This window comes from Neltuma alba, unplaced genomic scaffold (genome assembly GCF_004799145.2).
Source record: "Neltuma alba isolate B1F8T4 unplaced genomic scaffold, ASM479914v2 tig00013740_pilon, whole genome shotgun sequence".
In the NCBI taxonomy this organism is placed as follows: domain Eukaryota; kingdom Viridiplantae; phylum Streptophyta; class Magnoliopsida; order Fabales; family Fabaceae; genus Neltuma; species Neltuma alba.
In genome coordinates, this window is record NW_021637882.1 from 1 (window position 1) to 16,620 (window position 16,620).

The 16,620-nt window shown below is 38.8% G+C and overlaps 3 protein-coding genes across 6 annotated transcripts; 1 reads left to right on the plus strand and 2 right to left on the minus strand.

Moving 5' to 3' along the window:
• The first annotated feature begins 646 nt into the window (after positions 1–646).
• Positions 647–5,258, plus strand: LOC114739018 (uncharacterized). Of its 3 annotated transcripts, XM_028927080.1 has the most exons (10): positions 647–839; positions 1,646–1,767; positions 2,096–2,946; positions 3,027–3,233; positions 3,321–3,859; positions 3,952–4,033; positions 4,123–4,209; positions 4,279–4,545; positions 4,625–4,728; positions 4,823–5,258. In XM_028927080.1, exons 2-10 carry the CDS (start codon positions 1,728–1,730, stop codon positions 5,028–5,030), a joined length of 2,385 nt encoding a protein of 794 aa, XP_028782913.1. In that variant the 5' UTR covers positions 647–839; positions 1,646–1,727; the 3' UTR covers positions 5,031–5,258. The 3 variants fall into 3 exon arrangements, with proteins under 3 accessions (XP_028782913.1, XP_028782915.1, XP_028782916.1); XM_028927082.1 differs by lacking the exon at positions 647–839 and having other exon boundaries at positions 1,196–1,767; positions 3,069–3,233; XM_028927083.1 differs by lacking the exons at positions 647–839; positions 4,823–5,258 and having other exon boundaries at positions 1,196–1,767; positions 4,627–4,706.
• Positions 5,259–7,464: 2,206 nt separating this feature from the next.
• LOC114739019 (uncharacterized) lies at positions 7,465–9,841 on the minus strand. The gene is made up of 2 exons (XM_028927084.1): positions 9,480–9,841; positions 7,465–9,391 (listed from the first exon to the last, which is right to left on the minus strand). The coding sequence occupies exons 1-2, from the start codon at positions 9,839–9,841 to the stop codon at positions 7,465–7,467; spliced, it is 2,289 nt and encodes a 762-aa protein (XP_028782917.1).
• A 1,654-nt stretch (positions 9,842–11,495) lies between these two features.
• LOC114739021 (phosphatidylinositol 4-kinase gamma 7-like) lies at positions 11,496–15,954 on the minus strand. Of its 2 annotated transcripts, XM_028927086.1 has the most exons (3): positions 15,760–15,954; positions 14,590–14,667; positions 11,496–14,153 (listed from the first exon to the last, which is right to left on the minus strand). In XM_028927086.1, the coding sequence occupies exon 3, from the start codon at positions 13,883–13,885 to the stop codon at positions 11,996–11,998; it is 1,890 nt and encodes a 629-aa protein (XP_028782919.1). In that variant the 5' UTR covers positions 13,886–14,153; positions 14,590–14,667; positions 15,760–15,954; the 3' UTR covers positions 11,496–11,995. The 2 variants fall into 2 exon arrangements, with proteins under 2 accessions (XP_028782919.1, XP_028782918.1); XM_028927085.1 differs by lacking the exon at positions 14,590–14,667.
• Positions 15,955–16,620: the final 666 nt, after the last annotated feature.

The window sequence follows — 16,620 nt, forward strand, 5'->3', positions numbered from 1 at the left end:
TTTATCACTGCCATTCCTGTACGCCCACGTTCCTCATTAGCTCTCCGACACCATCTTCATCTTCTTTCTCCTACTCCTTGACATGTTGATGGCTCTCACGAGGTTGTAGCTCCTGGATTCAAATATCTTTCTCTCTGTTGCTTCCAGCTCGCCGCCTCTTTTTCTTTGTTTTTCCCGATATCCCGTCTCCGTCCGTGTTCATCCCCAACATCTTTTCTTTCGGTGAAATCATCCCCATTCCCCCCATCTTCTTGTTTCAGTAGTTATCTATATTATGTTATTTTAATACTTTTTATAATAATATATATTATATATATATAAACCATTAATACGTCAGAAGAATACTGTTAAAATACAAGAAAATGACTGTTGAATTCTAAAATGACAAAATGGGCATGTAAATTACTGAAATGACAAAATGGGCATGGGGTATCAATCTGGAATTTGAGTAATTCGCCCAAAAGACTGAAATGCCCTTAATTTTTTCGGGAATCAGAGGGCGGGATATTGTGCAACGGAACTGGAGTTTGGTTGGCGGTTCTCCACTCGGCGAAACTGCATAGACCATAGGGTTCTCCGAACTCTCACATTGCACTCGGCGAAACTGCATATGGTTGTCGCAAGTCTCACATTGGCATGGTTGAGGAACTGTGAACGAGGAATGTGAATAGCGTCCGGCTTCTTCGTCTTTTCCGTGGGTCGTAGTGAGAAGCAATAAACCAGTGAGAAGCTTCAATCTTCAGAAGGGAGAGGGGGTGGCTAGAGAGAGAGATTTCGAGGGAGAGCACCTGTAAGGTCGTCACCGGTTGAGGAAGAAGTCGATATTCGTTCGGACCCCGGTAAGCCACCCAAATGTCTCCGTCTTGTGCTTGTCTGATTGGAGTGTTTTAATTTGGGGAAAACGGTGAATGTTGGTTGTAAAGGGGGAAGCAATGGTAAAGGCTTAAAATGGAATGTAAAGGTAGATTAGATTAAAAGTCGGTGCTTCTGTGTGTGACGGAATTACAGAAGTTGCTTGCTTGCTCTGATTCATATAACTCGGTCCATGTTTGACGAGATATCTCTCTGATTGTTGTTGTCTGATTGCTGTGTTGCTGTAATGTTGGAAGGCATAATATACGTGTGTGTTTATGATTGCTACACTACTTTTTAGATGCCCATAAATTGAGACCACTGTCGCACATGAGCAGGATGCTTCCTGTTTCCGCCCCCTTGTTTGGTCTGTTCGTGTAATGGGCATTGCACATTTTTAGCATTGTGTATGGGACTAAAATGAGTTCAACTGTATCCCCATATTGGTTATGCAAATTTAACATTGTAAAATAAATTGAAAGGGGTGACTTTTCGTGGGTAGAACTCTGTTTTGAAGATATAGCTACCTAATGGGCATAACCTCAGTCATTTAGCGGTGCAATTTACCTGGGGATGAACATGCATATTCATTTCAGTATGTACCAAGTGAGAATAACCTTTGTGGCCTTCTTATGTATTGGTATAATTTACTTGGTCATCTGTGGCACTGTGTAGTAGTAATTTCCATAATATAAGTTACTTGAAGATACAAATTTTGTAACATTTCATCGAGAAAGAATCACTTTTAATGCATATTCATTTATTTTTGAATCTGTTGGTCTGAGGATTGAAGAGGTAGAGATTAATCTGCTGGTTTGAGGATTGAAGAGGTAGAGGTCGCTGAAGTGCTGAGAAGCATCAATCGCATTGCTGTCATGGAGGAGGTTGGCGAAGTAACTGTGACTGCGACAAACGGTAATATGCAGTTGTAATAGGAATTAAGTGGTTGAGTTATATAGGTTTGGTAAGTTAGATTGTTTTTAGTTTGTTGTTAAAGTGTATTATGTCATTAGTCTCTATTTTCTGCTCTGTTCTGTGAAGTGAGAAAGAAGCAATAACATTCATTACGTGATCAGCAAATTTAGTTATATGAGTAGTAAATAGTCGAGGTTCATTTTGTGGCTAAATAACAACACCTATAATGTGAATGACTACACTGGAAATGGTAATGACAACTTTTTTGAAATGCAAAGAAAGTTGAGCTGTTCAACTGACCAGATTTAGTTATTTATGCTTGTTGTAGAAGGAGGGCCAAGTGAAGAAGTGAAGAATGGCTACATGTTGTTTAGACGAGAATTTCTTAAGGGTGGGGAGAAGTTTAAGAATATGTCTGAACAAGCGAAAAAGGCATCAAAGGCATGGAAGCAGTTGACACCAGAGGAGCAGAAGAAATACAGTGATAGGGTGAAGCAATCAAGAAAGGAAGGGATGAAGAAGAAGAGGAAGAAAAAAGTGGCTTTTAGCACTCGTTGCTCGGTTCGGCAATTTAAGTCATTAGTGGACTTCATAAAAGATGATGAAGATTTGAAAGTGAGGGTACAAAATTTAGGCTTTGGCCATTTACTTGACATTGGATGTGAGAGACTCCCTCGTGACCTCATAGTATGTGTTCTCCGAGCATATGATCCGCCTACCCATCAATTTCTAATAAGAGGGATAATAAAGGAAATAGAAGCAAATGATGTTGCAAACTTGTTGGGTGTACCCCACACAGGGGAGAAGGTAAAAATGGACGTATGTGATGATGATGAGACATACCAGAGGTTGAAGGAGGAATTTGGTAAAGTCCCTTATACGAAGATACTCAATGACATTAAATCTGGGCAGAAGAAAGATGAGTTTGAGTTCCTGTTTATGCTGTACACACTTGGGAGTTTTTTAACTCCTACTTCACAAACAACTGTGAGTGACAAGCTAATAAGAGTCATGTGCTGTACCATGAAGGGATTTCACCAATTTGATTGGGCCACGTACATTGTGAAGCACTTGTGGAAAGAGATGGGAGATTATGTGAAAGTGTACACAAAAGCAAAGAAAGACGAAGATGAAGATGAAGGAAGCTGCAATGTGGGAGGATGCATCTACCTCCTGTTGGTATGTATTTCTGACTTATGCTTCTAAGTTATTGTTTTCTTTATTTGTGGAATTGGCAAGTTAATGATTTACTATTGTAGTTATATTTTGCTGAGCACTTCCCACTATCCAAAACTGTTGAGAGAGGGTCCCTAAATGCCATTCAATTCTGGACTGATGAGAGGATAAGGAAGCTGGAAAAGAAGGAGAGGGAAAGCAAGAGGGGTTTACTGTATAAGGGCAAGGGAAGTATGGATAGAAGTGGGAAGGATGAAGGAAAACGCAGAAGTGTGGCTCATTTACACCCGGTATGTGCTTTCATTACTAATTTTCATTCTCATTAGCAAATAATCTCATGAAAAAAGTGTTTACTCATTTTAAATTGTTTGCTGCAGGAGTTACAGAAGTTGCACGGACGATTGATGGCTCAGATCGAATTAAGCACTATGAGGCTTATAAGTGCAATGGAAGATGAGCTAGATAAGGTGCAGATAAGGATAGAGGAAAATAATGTGACCACAGATGATGAGGACCCTATTGACGTCCCAGATGATGATAAGGGAGATGATGATGCATTTGGCGATGAAGACTCCCATGATCATGATGGACATGAGTCTGATGACGAAGGTGATGATAGAGATGAGTTCCACGGGGGAGATGGTCAGGGAGACGATGATGCAACTGGCTCAGATAGGGGTGATGACATTGGTGTTGCAGCAGAAGGTGCAGACAAAGAAATTATGGAGTCTCCCCTGCCCTTGTCCCCCATGGACAAGGGATGTCAACTCCGGAGATCGCAAAGGGAGATGAAATCCGCTATCAATTCTCCATGGATTTTGACAAAGCCAACTAAGAGGCGAAAGAGGCCCATGGATGACAAGGACCGGTTTTATGACATAGTTTCCCGTATGTGTTCAAGCAAGGAGGGTGACATGTATGTACATATCCACTACCCACGTAATCATATTCATTACAATTTTGTGGTAATTGACTATATGCATAATGATATTGACAACATATTTTTAGGCCTTTGGTGAAAATCTCTGATGAAGATATCACTCGGGATCAGCTAAGGACACTTGGCGGAATTGAGAAAATAGGTAACCGGGTAAGTAGAATATTTGTGATGAGGTCATTTAATTGTTTAGTAGATGCTGCATTTTGGGTTCATCAAAACAATAATCTCTTTGCGTACAGCTGATGTCAACTGTGTGCAAGACTCTAATGGCTGATATGGAGAAGGAAGGGCAGGTGAAGCGGCACATTTTTTATGCTGATTTTATGGTAAGCTTGCTGAGATGTTAGTTTTTTGTCGATTGATATTGATAAATGACTAAAATGTTCATGTTTCAGGCAATAATGGCAGCTAACCCAAAGCTGTGGGATGCTACAAAACGGAAGAAACAATTTTTACCTGAAAATGTAGGCTACAACATAGGAGAATGTGATTTGATCTTTGGACCCACACTTGTTGGCGCTCACTGGTTCTGTGTTGTGCTTGAGCCTAGCACAATGAATTTCTATGTGCTGGACTCAATGAAGCCAAATTTAGAGGGTAAGAAGAAGAGCAAGAAGAAGGGTGTAATTATTGATGACATGACGACCGTCGTCACTGAATGTGTAAGGATAATGCAACTCATCTTCTATGATTGACATTTCATTTACCTTTTATTTACAATTGCGTAATGATATTGTGCAGAGGAATAGATTTTATGACATTATTGAGATAGTTAAGCCTAATGCCACTGGGAAGAAGAAAATGAGTGATATCATTTGGGCTCCTGTTCCGCAACAAAACAATCTGTGAGTGGTTTATGTTGTTGATATTATTACGTCTCAAAGTAGCCCAATGTGTTATTTTCATTCTTTTACATCGTTGGTATGTTTTGATGTGCAGGCGAGACTGCGGTGTTCATGTATTAATATGGTTGAGTAAATGGAAGCCCGGTGAGATACTTCACTATACGGATGAACAAGTGGCTGAATTCCGACGAAACCTCATGTGGTGGCTAGTGAATCATGAGCTTAATTCAAGACGTGATGAAGCATTAAGCTTGCTTTCATCAACCCAAGCCACCACACTGACCAAAAGACGCCATCTGTGATAGGAGGAGACATTATGTAGATTAGGCATATAGTATTTGTAAAAGGAGTGTTAGTTTGAAGTCTTAATATTTGAAGTCTTATGTAGTTTGAAGTCTAAGTGGCTGCCAGTTGTTGGCCTAATTGCAATCCTTTTTGGGATAATTTGAGTAAAAGAGTTATGAAATTTACAACATGCCATGTGACTTCCGTGATGATAATCACAAGTTGATTATTTGTGCCCCAAATTACATCCACTTGGACCCAGGTTAACTACACAAGTAATAGGATTAACAACTTTCGGATTGAGAATTGCAACCTCTGTAATGATAGTTACGACATCGCTGTTGCCATTTGCATCTGAAGTCTTTCAAGCCCAAATCACTTTTTTTGAATCCATTTTCGCTAGAATGACAACATTGGTAATGAAAATTACAACTTTTTTAATGATTGTTACCACCTCGCTATTCCTTTTTGCAACTGCATTTTCGTCCCCACGTATAAATTGTCAGAATTTCACAACCTGGGTAATGAAAATCACAACATTGTTAAGGGAAATTGCAACTATAGTAATGACATTTACCACTATGGTTTCCCCATTTGCATCCCCATGTTTAGGAAATTGTCCCATTTCCGGTTCCTTTAAGTCAATCCCACGCATCAAATTGTTCAGGAAATTTGACTACCCCCGTAATGATAATGACAACATGGGTAATGTTAATTGCAACTTGAGTAACGACATTTACCAGTCTGCTTTTCCATTTGCGGTTCCCTTAACTGAGACCCACGCATCAAATTCTTCAGGAAATTTGACTACCCCCGTAATGATAATGACAACATGGGTAATGTTAATTGCAACTTGAGTAACGACATTTACCGGTCTGCTTTTCCCATTTGCGGTTCCCTTAACTGAGACCCACGCATCAAATTCTTCAGGAAATTGTACTACCCCCGTAATGATAATGACAACATTGGAAATGTTAATTGCAACTTCCGTAATGACATTTACCACTCTGCTTTTCCCATTTCCGGTTCCTTTAAGTCAAACCCACGCATCAAATTGTTCAGGAAATTTGACTACCCCCGTAATGATAATGACAACATGGGTAATGTTAATTGCAACTTCAGTAATGACATTTACCGTCTGCTTTTCCCATTTGCGGTTCCCTTAACTGAGACCCACGCATCAAATTGTTCAGGAAATTGTACTACCCCCGTAATGATAATGACAACATTGGAAATGTTAATTGCAACTTCGTATGACATTTACCACTCTGCTTTTCCCATTTCCGGTTCCTTTAAGTCAAACCCACGCATCAAATTCTTCAGGAAATTGTACTACCCCCGTAATGATAATGACAACATGGGTAAATGTTAATTGCAACTTGAGTAACGACATTTACCACTCTGCTTTTCCCATTTCCGGTTCCTTTAAGTCAAACTCACGCATCAAATTCTTCAGGAAATTGTACTACCCCCGTAATGATAATGACAACATTGGAAATGTTAATTGCAACTTCAGTTATGACATTTACCGGTCTGCTTTTCCCATTTCCGGTTCCTTTAAGTCAAACCCACGCATCAAATTGTTCAGGAAATTTACTACCCCCGTAATGATAATGACAACATGGGTAATTTTAATTGCAACTTTAGTGATGATATTTACCACTCTGCTTTTTCCACTTCCACTTCCTTTATTTCAAAGTCAAGTAACATATTTTCAGGGAGTTTCACTAGCCTGGAAATGATAATAACAACATTGGTAATGTGAATAACAACATCGTTGATGACATTAACCACTCCAGTCATACCCATTGGCAACTTCCACCATCTCCCTTGAGGGCATTAAACAAAAGGTCATCTGTGTTGCCAAAATAGCATAGAAGTACACCAAAAGAGCATCATAGGATGTCTGCATTAACATTTAGACTTTACTACATGTGTAATTGAATTTACCACTGAAGTGACAATATTTACCAAAAACCAGTAGGCCCATCACAGAAGGTACATAACTTATATTCAAATGACAAGTTAACAGTAAGATTAACCCACTACCTAATGTTTCGTCCCCATTCACATTACAAAACATATCCTACCCAGTGAATATCATTTACAAAAAGGATAGCCTACCCATCATACGATTTTTACATTAACATTCAGACTTTACTATATCTGTAATGGAATTGACCACTGACGTAATGATATTTACTAAAAACCAGTAGGCCCATGACAGAAGCTACATAACTGATATCCAAATGACAAGTTAACATTAGGATTAACCTACCGCCTAATGTTTTCTTGTCATTCAGATTACAGAACATCTCCTACCCAGTTAACATCATTAACAAAAAAGATAGCCTACCTATCAACCCTTCTCCCAAAAAAATTAAAAAGGGTTCAAGAGTCATTCCTTTCCTATAACAAAAAAATTACCCCTGTTGGTATTGACATGAAACCTTAAGTTGGGTTTGGATTCTTGCATGTTCTTCTTGTGTGGCCAACTTGCTGGCATGCACTACAATGGTAGACCTTCTTGTTTTGAAACTGCGACTCTTGCCTATTTATCCTAGGCCTTCCAGGTGGTCGACTAGTCAAAGGTGGTGCCAAAAACACTTGACTTGCTATATCTTGCAGCCGATAGTTATTAGGATTTGGCATGTCGATTGTCACCACTGGAGTCATCGTCCTACCATAAATCTTTTGTTGGGACGTAATCTTGTAGCATTCTTCAACAAAATCATACACATTGCAATTCAAGGCCTTGATAGCTGCACATGCATGTGGGCATGGGATGCCTGACATTTGCCAAGCTGCACAACTACATTCACCTTTTCCAAGATCAACATTAATGGCTCCTTTTGCTGTATGGACACACACCCTACCCCTTCCGTAAGGAACACTTAACATCTGTGCAGATCTCGCCACATTTTCCATCAATGTTGCATTTGTATTTGGGCCTACACCATTCTTCCATTTGCTCATTGCCATGCTTGCTGCATACATCTTCTTGGCTACTTTTTCACGATGCTCATGTATAAGTTGGGCAACATTATATCTTCTCTCCTTCAGCATCCACGCATTGAATGACTCTGCAAGGTTTGTTGTTATGTTGTCCCATCGTTTAAAAGGGAACTTGCTTAAGGCCCACTTGTGAATATCACCATGATTGACAAGCCATTCAAATAATTGGGAATTGAAGTGTCTCATGTTATCCATTGCTTGATCAAACTCTGTGTCAAGCCTTGCATATGCAATGGCATCTAGGAAATGCAGTCCATCCTCCCTTGTGTTGCCACTTGTCTTCCTTCTTCCTCTATTTAACTTGATCATTTGTGTACTGAAATTCTCCTTAACATGTCTGTAACAGTACGCATGTCGCTCACCTCCGAATATTGCTTGCACAGCACCTATAATTGCATTGTGTCGGTCTGAAATGATTGTTAATTGCATTGACCCAATTATCTCCTTGATCATATGTAAGAACCATGTCCAATCCTCAAGCGTCTCTCCCTTCACAATCGCAATGGCAAAAGGTAATAATTCGTTGTCCGCATCATAAGCCGACGCTGAAAGTAGTGTCCCCTTATACGGTCCACTTAAATGACTTCCATCAATATACAGTACATGTCTAGCACCAGCAATAAAACCCTCTATACAACACCCATAGGCTATGAATACACGCTCAAATCTGTTGTTCCTTGCAGCCACCCATTTTGCCACTGTTTTGTCATCGGTTTCCTTCAACCGGTCACATATCCATGGAATAAGCATGTAAGAATGATCAGGTCTGCCATGTATGTCCTCCAACGCTTTTTCCTTGGCCCTGTATGCTTGCTTATATGTCAACTTCACACCATAATCTCTTTCCAACCTCTTTTTTATATCATTTGGACGCATGTCTATATGATCCCTAACCTCTTCAATTATAATTGATGATGTCAAGCTAGCTGATCTACCATGTGTCACATGAAGATTGTCTTGGGCATTATGAACATGCTCATTTTTGAATGTCGTTACACGTAAAAATGCTGGAGTACTCTTTACAGCTGCTCTTGCACTGATCCTCCATGGACAACCTTCAACATTGCATTTGACATACATATGGGCATTAGAATTCTTCACATATTTATACTCAAATTTGTTTGCAATGCTGAATTTGTGTAGTTTCTTCTTGAAATCATCCGCATCTGGAAAAGTCTGCCTCAATCCTAACAATACTGTTTTCCATTTCAGGGAATTCATTCCTGGCAAAGGAGTTGGTGCACTCTCTACTGCATATGGCAGGCTAAGAACATTTTCAGCTGCTATGTAATTCACACATTCGACAGCATCCTCAATCATTGGCTCATCATTTTGCTGTGACAGTCCTGACAATTTTGACATGCTGCATGTATAATTACAACATTTGTTATGATATTAACAACAACATTATCGCAAGTAACAACTTCCATAATCCGAAACTTGTGACTTACCTGTTTCGATCAGCCACTTCTTCCTCCGTATTCTCATTACCTTTAGCTGCTACGTATACATGTGCATTACTATCATTATACTCAAATAGGTTGTCAACTTCATCATCATCAATAAGATCTATTAATATCCTATCATTCAAGCCCAATGTGTATTTAATGTCGCAACCATTACTATCTACACCAAACCATTCTCCTATCATAACCCTCAAATCTTCAAGCCTTATACCCTCCTTGATCACTCTTACCCTGACAGTTCCACCATAGTACTTAACTTCACCATCACCATTTTCTGCAAACTTCCCACCCACATGAAAGTAACAAGCAAGACGCTTTGAAGATGTTGACCCAATGTTAGATGTCATCAAAGCTACCTAACCTGCACCACAGAAGCATAAATCAATATTTTAGTTCCCCAATAATCAATTTCATTTATCAGGATTTCGAAACTTTTCTTGCGATTTCACAAAAAATGCAACACCCAAAATACGTCCGCGCACACTTGCTACATTGACAACTTAAATATGGGATTTCACAATTCCAATAATGAATTTGACAACACTGACCACCTCATGCTTACTGTTAGCCCTCAATCTTCATGCCCACGTTATCAGTTCCCACCATTTTTTCATTTCCGATGTATCACTCTCTCATCCTGGTCAGATTCTTCATTTAAACCATCTACACTCATAAACCCATCCCCATTAGACCATGTACCAGTAAACCGACTTGAAAACCCAAACCCATCATTAAGCTCCACTTTCTTACGTAATACCCACGTTCAACCCCTCTCTCACTACAAACCAGGTTGCCCACAAAGCAATTCCACCGTAATGAATCAGATTTGTACAATGGTGAGAGTTGGAGGAGTAGATAACAGCATTTTAGGAGAAATTTTCCTTACCTTTTCCGTCTTCTCAGCGTTCGACTCTGCTCCGCCTCCGTTTTCAGCTTCTCATCTCTCCCTCATGTTACGTGTCATGCCTTTGTCTTCATGAGTTCAGACTGATTCAGGGGCATTTCAGTCTTTTTGGCGAATTACTCAAATTCCAGATTGATACCCCATACCCATTTTGTCATTTCAGTAATTTACATGCCCATTTTGTCATTTTAGAATTCAACAGTCATTTTCTTGTCATTTTCCCTAATATATAATATTTAATTATGTGATAATAATGACTCTTTTTATTTCAAAATGTATATAAAAAAATTTCATTGTATAAAAATAAAATGAGGATAAAATTTTTTATATAAAAATTTCGCTCTCTCCCTCTTCTCTTAAACTAAACAAAATACCATTAAAATTCAAAAAAAATTTAAAAAAATAACTGTTAAATTTTAAAATTTTAAATTAAAAATTACTATAAAAATGTGTTGTTATTTATTTTTTGAGCGTAGTAATTTTTTTTACGAATATAATATCTAATACTGATTTAGAATTTTAAAATTTAACAATTATTTATTTAGGATTTTTTTTAAAATTCCTCCCTTGTATTAAAAACTTTCCTCCCCTTCTCTTTTCTTTTTTCCAATTAAAATCTCTCCCTTTCTTTTATCTTCTTACAGCTTTTCTTGAATCCCCAGACTTGAGTATTTGGAAAAGAAAAATGCAAGGAGTCAACCGTGGCCAGCTTTGAGCGTCCTAGATTCGCTGGTGGTTCTTCTTTGAACGGAGGTCTGTTCGGCCATGTACAAGTTCATTATTCATATTCTTGCCAAAAAAAAAAAAGGTTCATTATCCATATTTGTTGCAGACGTTTAATAACTTCACACCATCAAAAGCAAATCAAAAGTTGTCTATAACCAATTGATTAATAAGCAACAAAATCAGAAGGGAAAACGAAGGAGTAGGAACAGGAACCCAAAAGGGGGGGGGGGCCGCGTGCTTCCCATGAAACAGACCCCACGTTGGCCGTTGCTTTGTTCAAGTTCGAGTTTTGAGTATACCCAAATAAGAGCACCCACAGAAAATAAACATTTAGAAGCATGGTACTTTGGAAGCTTGTTGAAGAGAAGGGATATAGGAACAAATTTTTCAATCTTATATGGCTAGGCGATGTGGGCACGTCGTGACAAATGCACCGCTTACACCTTGAGTATGAGATGAAATCTGACAAAATAATTTAATAAATAACTGTAATAACTTTAGGCAACAGAAGAATTACAGCAACACACAACTTGTTTATAGCTCCCCAAGAGAAGCACAGGTTTTGCCCCAAGGCAAATTTATTTTCGTGCACTTCTCTGATCTGATTTATTCATCATACTAAGTGAACTTAAAGTGGAAACATATCTAGAACACAATCTCCACATATATGGTAAGACCTCAGCTCTACATGCTGATGCAAAAGCTTTCTCCGCCAAGCTACTCATAATCTATGGCAACTAAATACTCATGTTCAGACACACGGAACTATAGCTTCTGCATCCATATGTATAGTTCAGGCTATCACTTGACACATCAAAGTCTTTATTCAGAGTTTTAATGGTTCCCTCCGTAATGTAACTTGATGATGCCCCTAAAATTGGCAGGAGGTTCCAAGCCTCTGCCTCTGGCCCACAAGCCGTCGCTTGCGGCTAACAAAAGCCAGATTCAACAACCTCTGAAAATTCTCAAGAAATTGGTTCCACTTCTCTTCATCCATATCCGATAGCTTTACAAAACTACTACTTGCAGGCAACTCGTTCACAGTCCTGTTTCCAGATGACGTACTGGCCAAACAGCCAGTCTTTTGTTTTACACCCTGGTGTTGCCAACTTTTTTCACCAATATTAGCGTTTCTCATAGACACCGACAGCTTCGCAACATTAGGCACCCAATTTTCTTCAGGACTAGTGCATTCACCTGACCTTGGGGGCAACTCCTCTTCAATCTCTCCATCGTCCTCCATCACAATCTCCTCCAGTTTAGAAGAAAAAGGGTTTCTCCCACTCCCAACCTTGGTTCCATGTTTGCCTGAGCTTATTTTTAGTTGCTTCTCTATATTTGCAGTATAGTCCAAATCATGATCCTCACAGTCTATATGAAACTGAATCACATCTTTGTCTCCTGGCTCTGCTTCAGGAGAAGAGAATTCTTCCTGATCTAACAGTTTCCTTGCTTCGATACATATAAGCTCAAACTCACTGGGCTCTTCATCATGACCCTTAAATTCCCTGCTCATCATGTCACCAATTTCAGCTAGACAAAGACCAAAAGCTGCTGCCTCCTTAAGGAAGATTGTACAGAGAACCAAAATCCTCAAGCATGCTTCTCGAATAACAGGCACTTCCATCCTCAGTAATTCTGAGTCACGAAATGGATCTAGATTGTATATATAATCCAGCTCATCTTCTGAGAAAGGAATTGATGCCTGCGGCCAATGGATCCACTCAAAATAAGGATCTTCCAAGCTTTCAGGAAGGCAAAGACCATGATCGATAGGAACAAGCTCCACCTGGCCAAAACTTCCAACCTCATCAAGCTTCCTGACCAAAAGATTTCCCGCATGTCTGTCTGTGTTAAAAATTCGTATGTCCAAGATCCCTATCCTATGCACAGCAGAAACAGGAAAACTTGAAGTTCCATGATCACTTGCATCAAAATCATGAGGAACGTACTGTTGTAGGGATGCTATCTTGCTGGTCTGCTGTCTCCTCTGATGCATATTACCATTTACCCCACCATTTATGTTAAATATAGAATGTGTGATTTTCACAAGGGCAGTAGGTGGCACGTCAGCAAAATTATCATGGTCAAGAAGGTAAGCTATGACTTCTCTGAACCCGGTCTCCCCAACACGCACAGAACGTTTCAATCCTGGCTGTCCAAGGGCTTTGCCAACAAAGCCTTTTGGGTTGTTTGGTGCATAAGGTTCCTCGTCTGTTGGTTTTACAATAGCAATATTTTCACCATGGCAGTTCCTAAAATAATAAGCACCTCCCAGTCCTCTCTGAATGGGGATTGGTTCAACACCAAATTTTAATGCTTTCATAATATCATCAACCAGTTGTTTTGTTCTAGCAAATTGATCTGAGTAACCTAATATCTCAATTGGTCCACTCTGATCTCTCTGCTGAAGATCTCTACCAGTAGGTGACAGACATGGGGTAGATGAGCTCCTATGCAAAAAGTTCCTGGTGAGAAGAAGTGGAGAATCATTCCTAACTTCACTCAGATCATTTTTTAAGACCATATCACCACATATAAGTGAACTTTCCTCAGTTGGAACATTTAATGCAAGTCGTAGCTTAGTCTTCACAGTATGGGCATTGTCACTTCCATCTAACTCTATTCCCAAAACAGAGCCACTTTCCGTCTGCACAAATACTCGCCTCTTTCCAGAAGGCTTTCGTTCCATTCTTTTATTCCCACAACATTCACCATTAGCAGGTCCCTTGAAGGTTGCAACAGCCATCTCAGCATGCATACAGGTATCCAGATCAGGATACGTGGAAGGAAAAGGAGAAGATGCAAACTTCAAAGCCAGCAGCAGAGGTGACAGTGGCAGAGAGTTCTTCTCTCACGCAAACACTGAACTCAGATGCTGGCACTTGATGTTGAAGGAAAGAGTTTCTGCCGTGAAAAATCATAGTCAAGTAGGTAAGATCTGAAATCCTCCAACGGTTCTCACATAGAAGAAGCTTTATTTGTAAAGCTTATTACACATGGTCAAACCACTACATTGGAAATGTGACCTGGTAACAGAAGTTCATTAAAACTAAACAAACCAAAAGATACATAATTGTAGAGATTAATGGCTACAGTGCTACACTTAAATTTATGCTTCTCAGTATGCATCTTGATGCTAAGCTGCAACAGTAATGCGCCAAGAAAAAAACCAATGCACTCGTAATGTCTCATATTTTAGTTTTAATTAAGAAACTAGATAGCATGAATATAAAAACCTGCATATAACCTTCTTCTTCTTTTTTTCACACCACCAAATTCCTTTCCGTTTTCTTCATCATCTTTGTCTCAATTGTATCATAAAATAGCATCCATTGAAAGAAGAAGAAGAAGACTATTCTGGCTTAATTTTGTAAAACACAGCACTTAAGAAATTATTATTCAAAAGAATAAAAAACCAGAGCATCAGAGCCTTGCAAAAGTCCTAACAGCCGAACTACTTACCTACAAATAACCTTCATAATTCATAGAAGCTAGTCATTCCATCCATGTCATGTTTAATTATTGAGCTCCAAGATCTGACTGTACAATACCAATTGGGAGACTTAGAAACAAACGGAAAGGCACAGATGTGGTGTGTGTATCCTTGAAAACAAATTTTCTGCTGCTTCTCTTGGAGCAGTAAAGGGGGTGCTTCTTCTGGACCTCAAGATTTTATTTTTACTTTTATTTTATTTTATTTTAAATTTAATTTTTTTAATGAAACAGAATATAAAATGAAAATTTAGATTAAAAATTTTTCTTAAAATTGAACGGTCAAAATTTGAGAAATTTTATTGTGTTCCTCTTGAAGGGACAGCATAACCCGGTTCCTCATGTCTATCAAAGGCCTCGGAGAAATGTCTAGAAAATGAAAACAGAAAGACGTCTCATTTCTAATAAGCATTAATTTACTCTTGAATCAGTCGAATACCATTCAGAATAATCAACTCGCGAGTAACAAATAATAATACTGAAAAAAAAAAATTTATCAAGTTGTCAACATAGTGATTAGACGCCAGAAAGCTCGAAGAAAACTCAACGAGAAATTCACTGATCAGTAATTTAATCCTATAGGAACCACAAAAACACCAAGAGACATATCGAACTGATAAATCGGTGAAAAGGGCTTGGAGAAATGGATTAAAATAATTCAGGTATCAAATATCTAACATGCCTAATTTTTTACCAGCAAATTTATAAATCCAATCGGATAACGTTCTATTGTGCAAACATTTAAGATTTAAAGTGAAAAATAATTAATCGGATAGGATTCTCCCCCGCTTCGGGCTCCGGTAAGAGCAAACATGCAAGAATCTTATGAGTAGAGATTTCCGCCACGCATTCCTGCCCATCCTTAACATCTATTATGAGAACTGAAGAATTTTGCCACGTCAATGTAAAATAAAACATGATCGAAAGGGGGGGGGGGAAGGAAAGGCACTTTCGATACCTCAAAAAGTGAAATGTGAACCCAAAACCAGGAAGAAGAATTAAACATAAAAACTCAATTCAACCCGATGTTTTTCAAACCGGAAGGAAGGAAGAAAGAAAGAAAGAAGCAATAACAACAGAGTCGATGCTAAGTGAATTGCATTCAAAATTACAAAAGCAAAAACCGAAGAAGAGACTCACCGGCAAGTGGGAGATCAGAATCGGGAGGGCAGAGGTTCAGGCAGAGCCCCCGCCGTGGACAGAGGGCTGATACTAGGAGAAAGGTTGAAGATGAACGGCCAGGATTGGATAGATTGATGTTCTACATCAAAAGCCGCGAAAGAAGCGGCTCCGTTTGGCACTCCCGCTCTCGGAAGTTTCTCTAACTTCCCTTCAACAAGAAAAAGACAGTACGGCTTCAGCCGACGAGGTTGAACGGATTTAATATATTTATTATTATTTTTATTTCATTTAATGTTGTGAATTGACAACATAATAGTGACAGAGAGTCAGACACTGGTACTTCACGCACATAATTTCGCCACGTGGGCCCCACTGGACCCTCCGAATCCCACGTGGGGCTACTCCAACTGAGTTTAATTTTCGCATCTAAAAAAAAAAGGAGTTTAATTTAGGAATAATAACATTTTTTACCTGAATTTGTCTCCATTAAAAGTTTCATAGTCTCATGATTTTATTTTTCCTTTTGAGTTATGAGGATTAGTTGTATACCATTATAAAATTTTAGGAGTTTAATTGATAAATATTAGATTTTAGGGATCAGGTTAACAGTTGAGACAAATTTATCCCCTATTTGGTTAAGCTATTAAGCCCCAAAAATAACTTATTTTCCTGATAAGCCCATTTAAAAAGTTGGAAGGAGTTTGGCAAAGCTTATAAGTCATCGTATTTGGGCACAAAAAGCTGGATTGAAACGAACTTAAAGATAAGCTGATATGAAGTAACTTATTGAAGTGAAATCGTGTTTAAGATTATTGGAATTGTCAGAAAATTTTACTCCTCCGGTCCTAATTATAAGACCCAATTGACTTATTTGAAGAG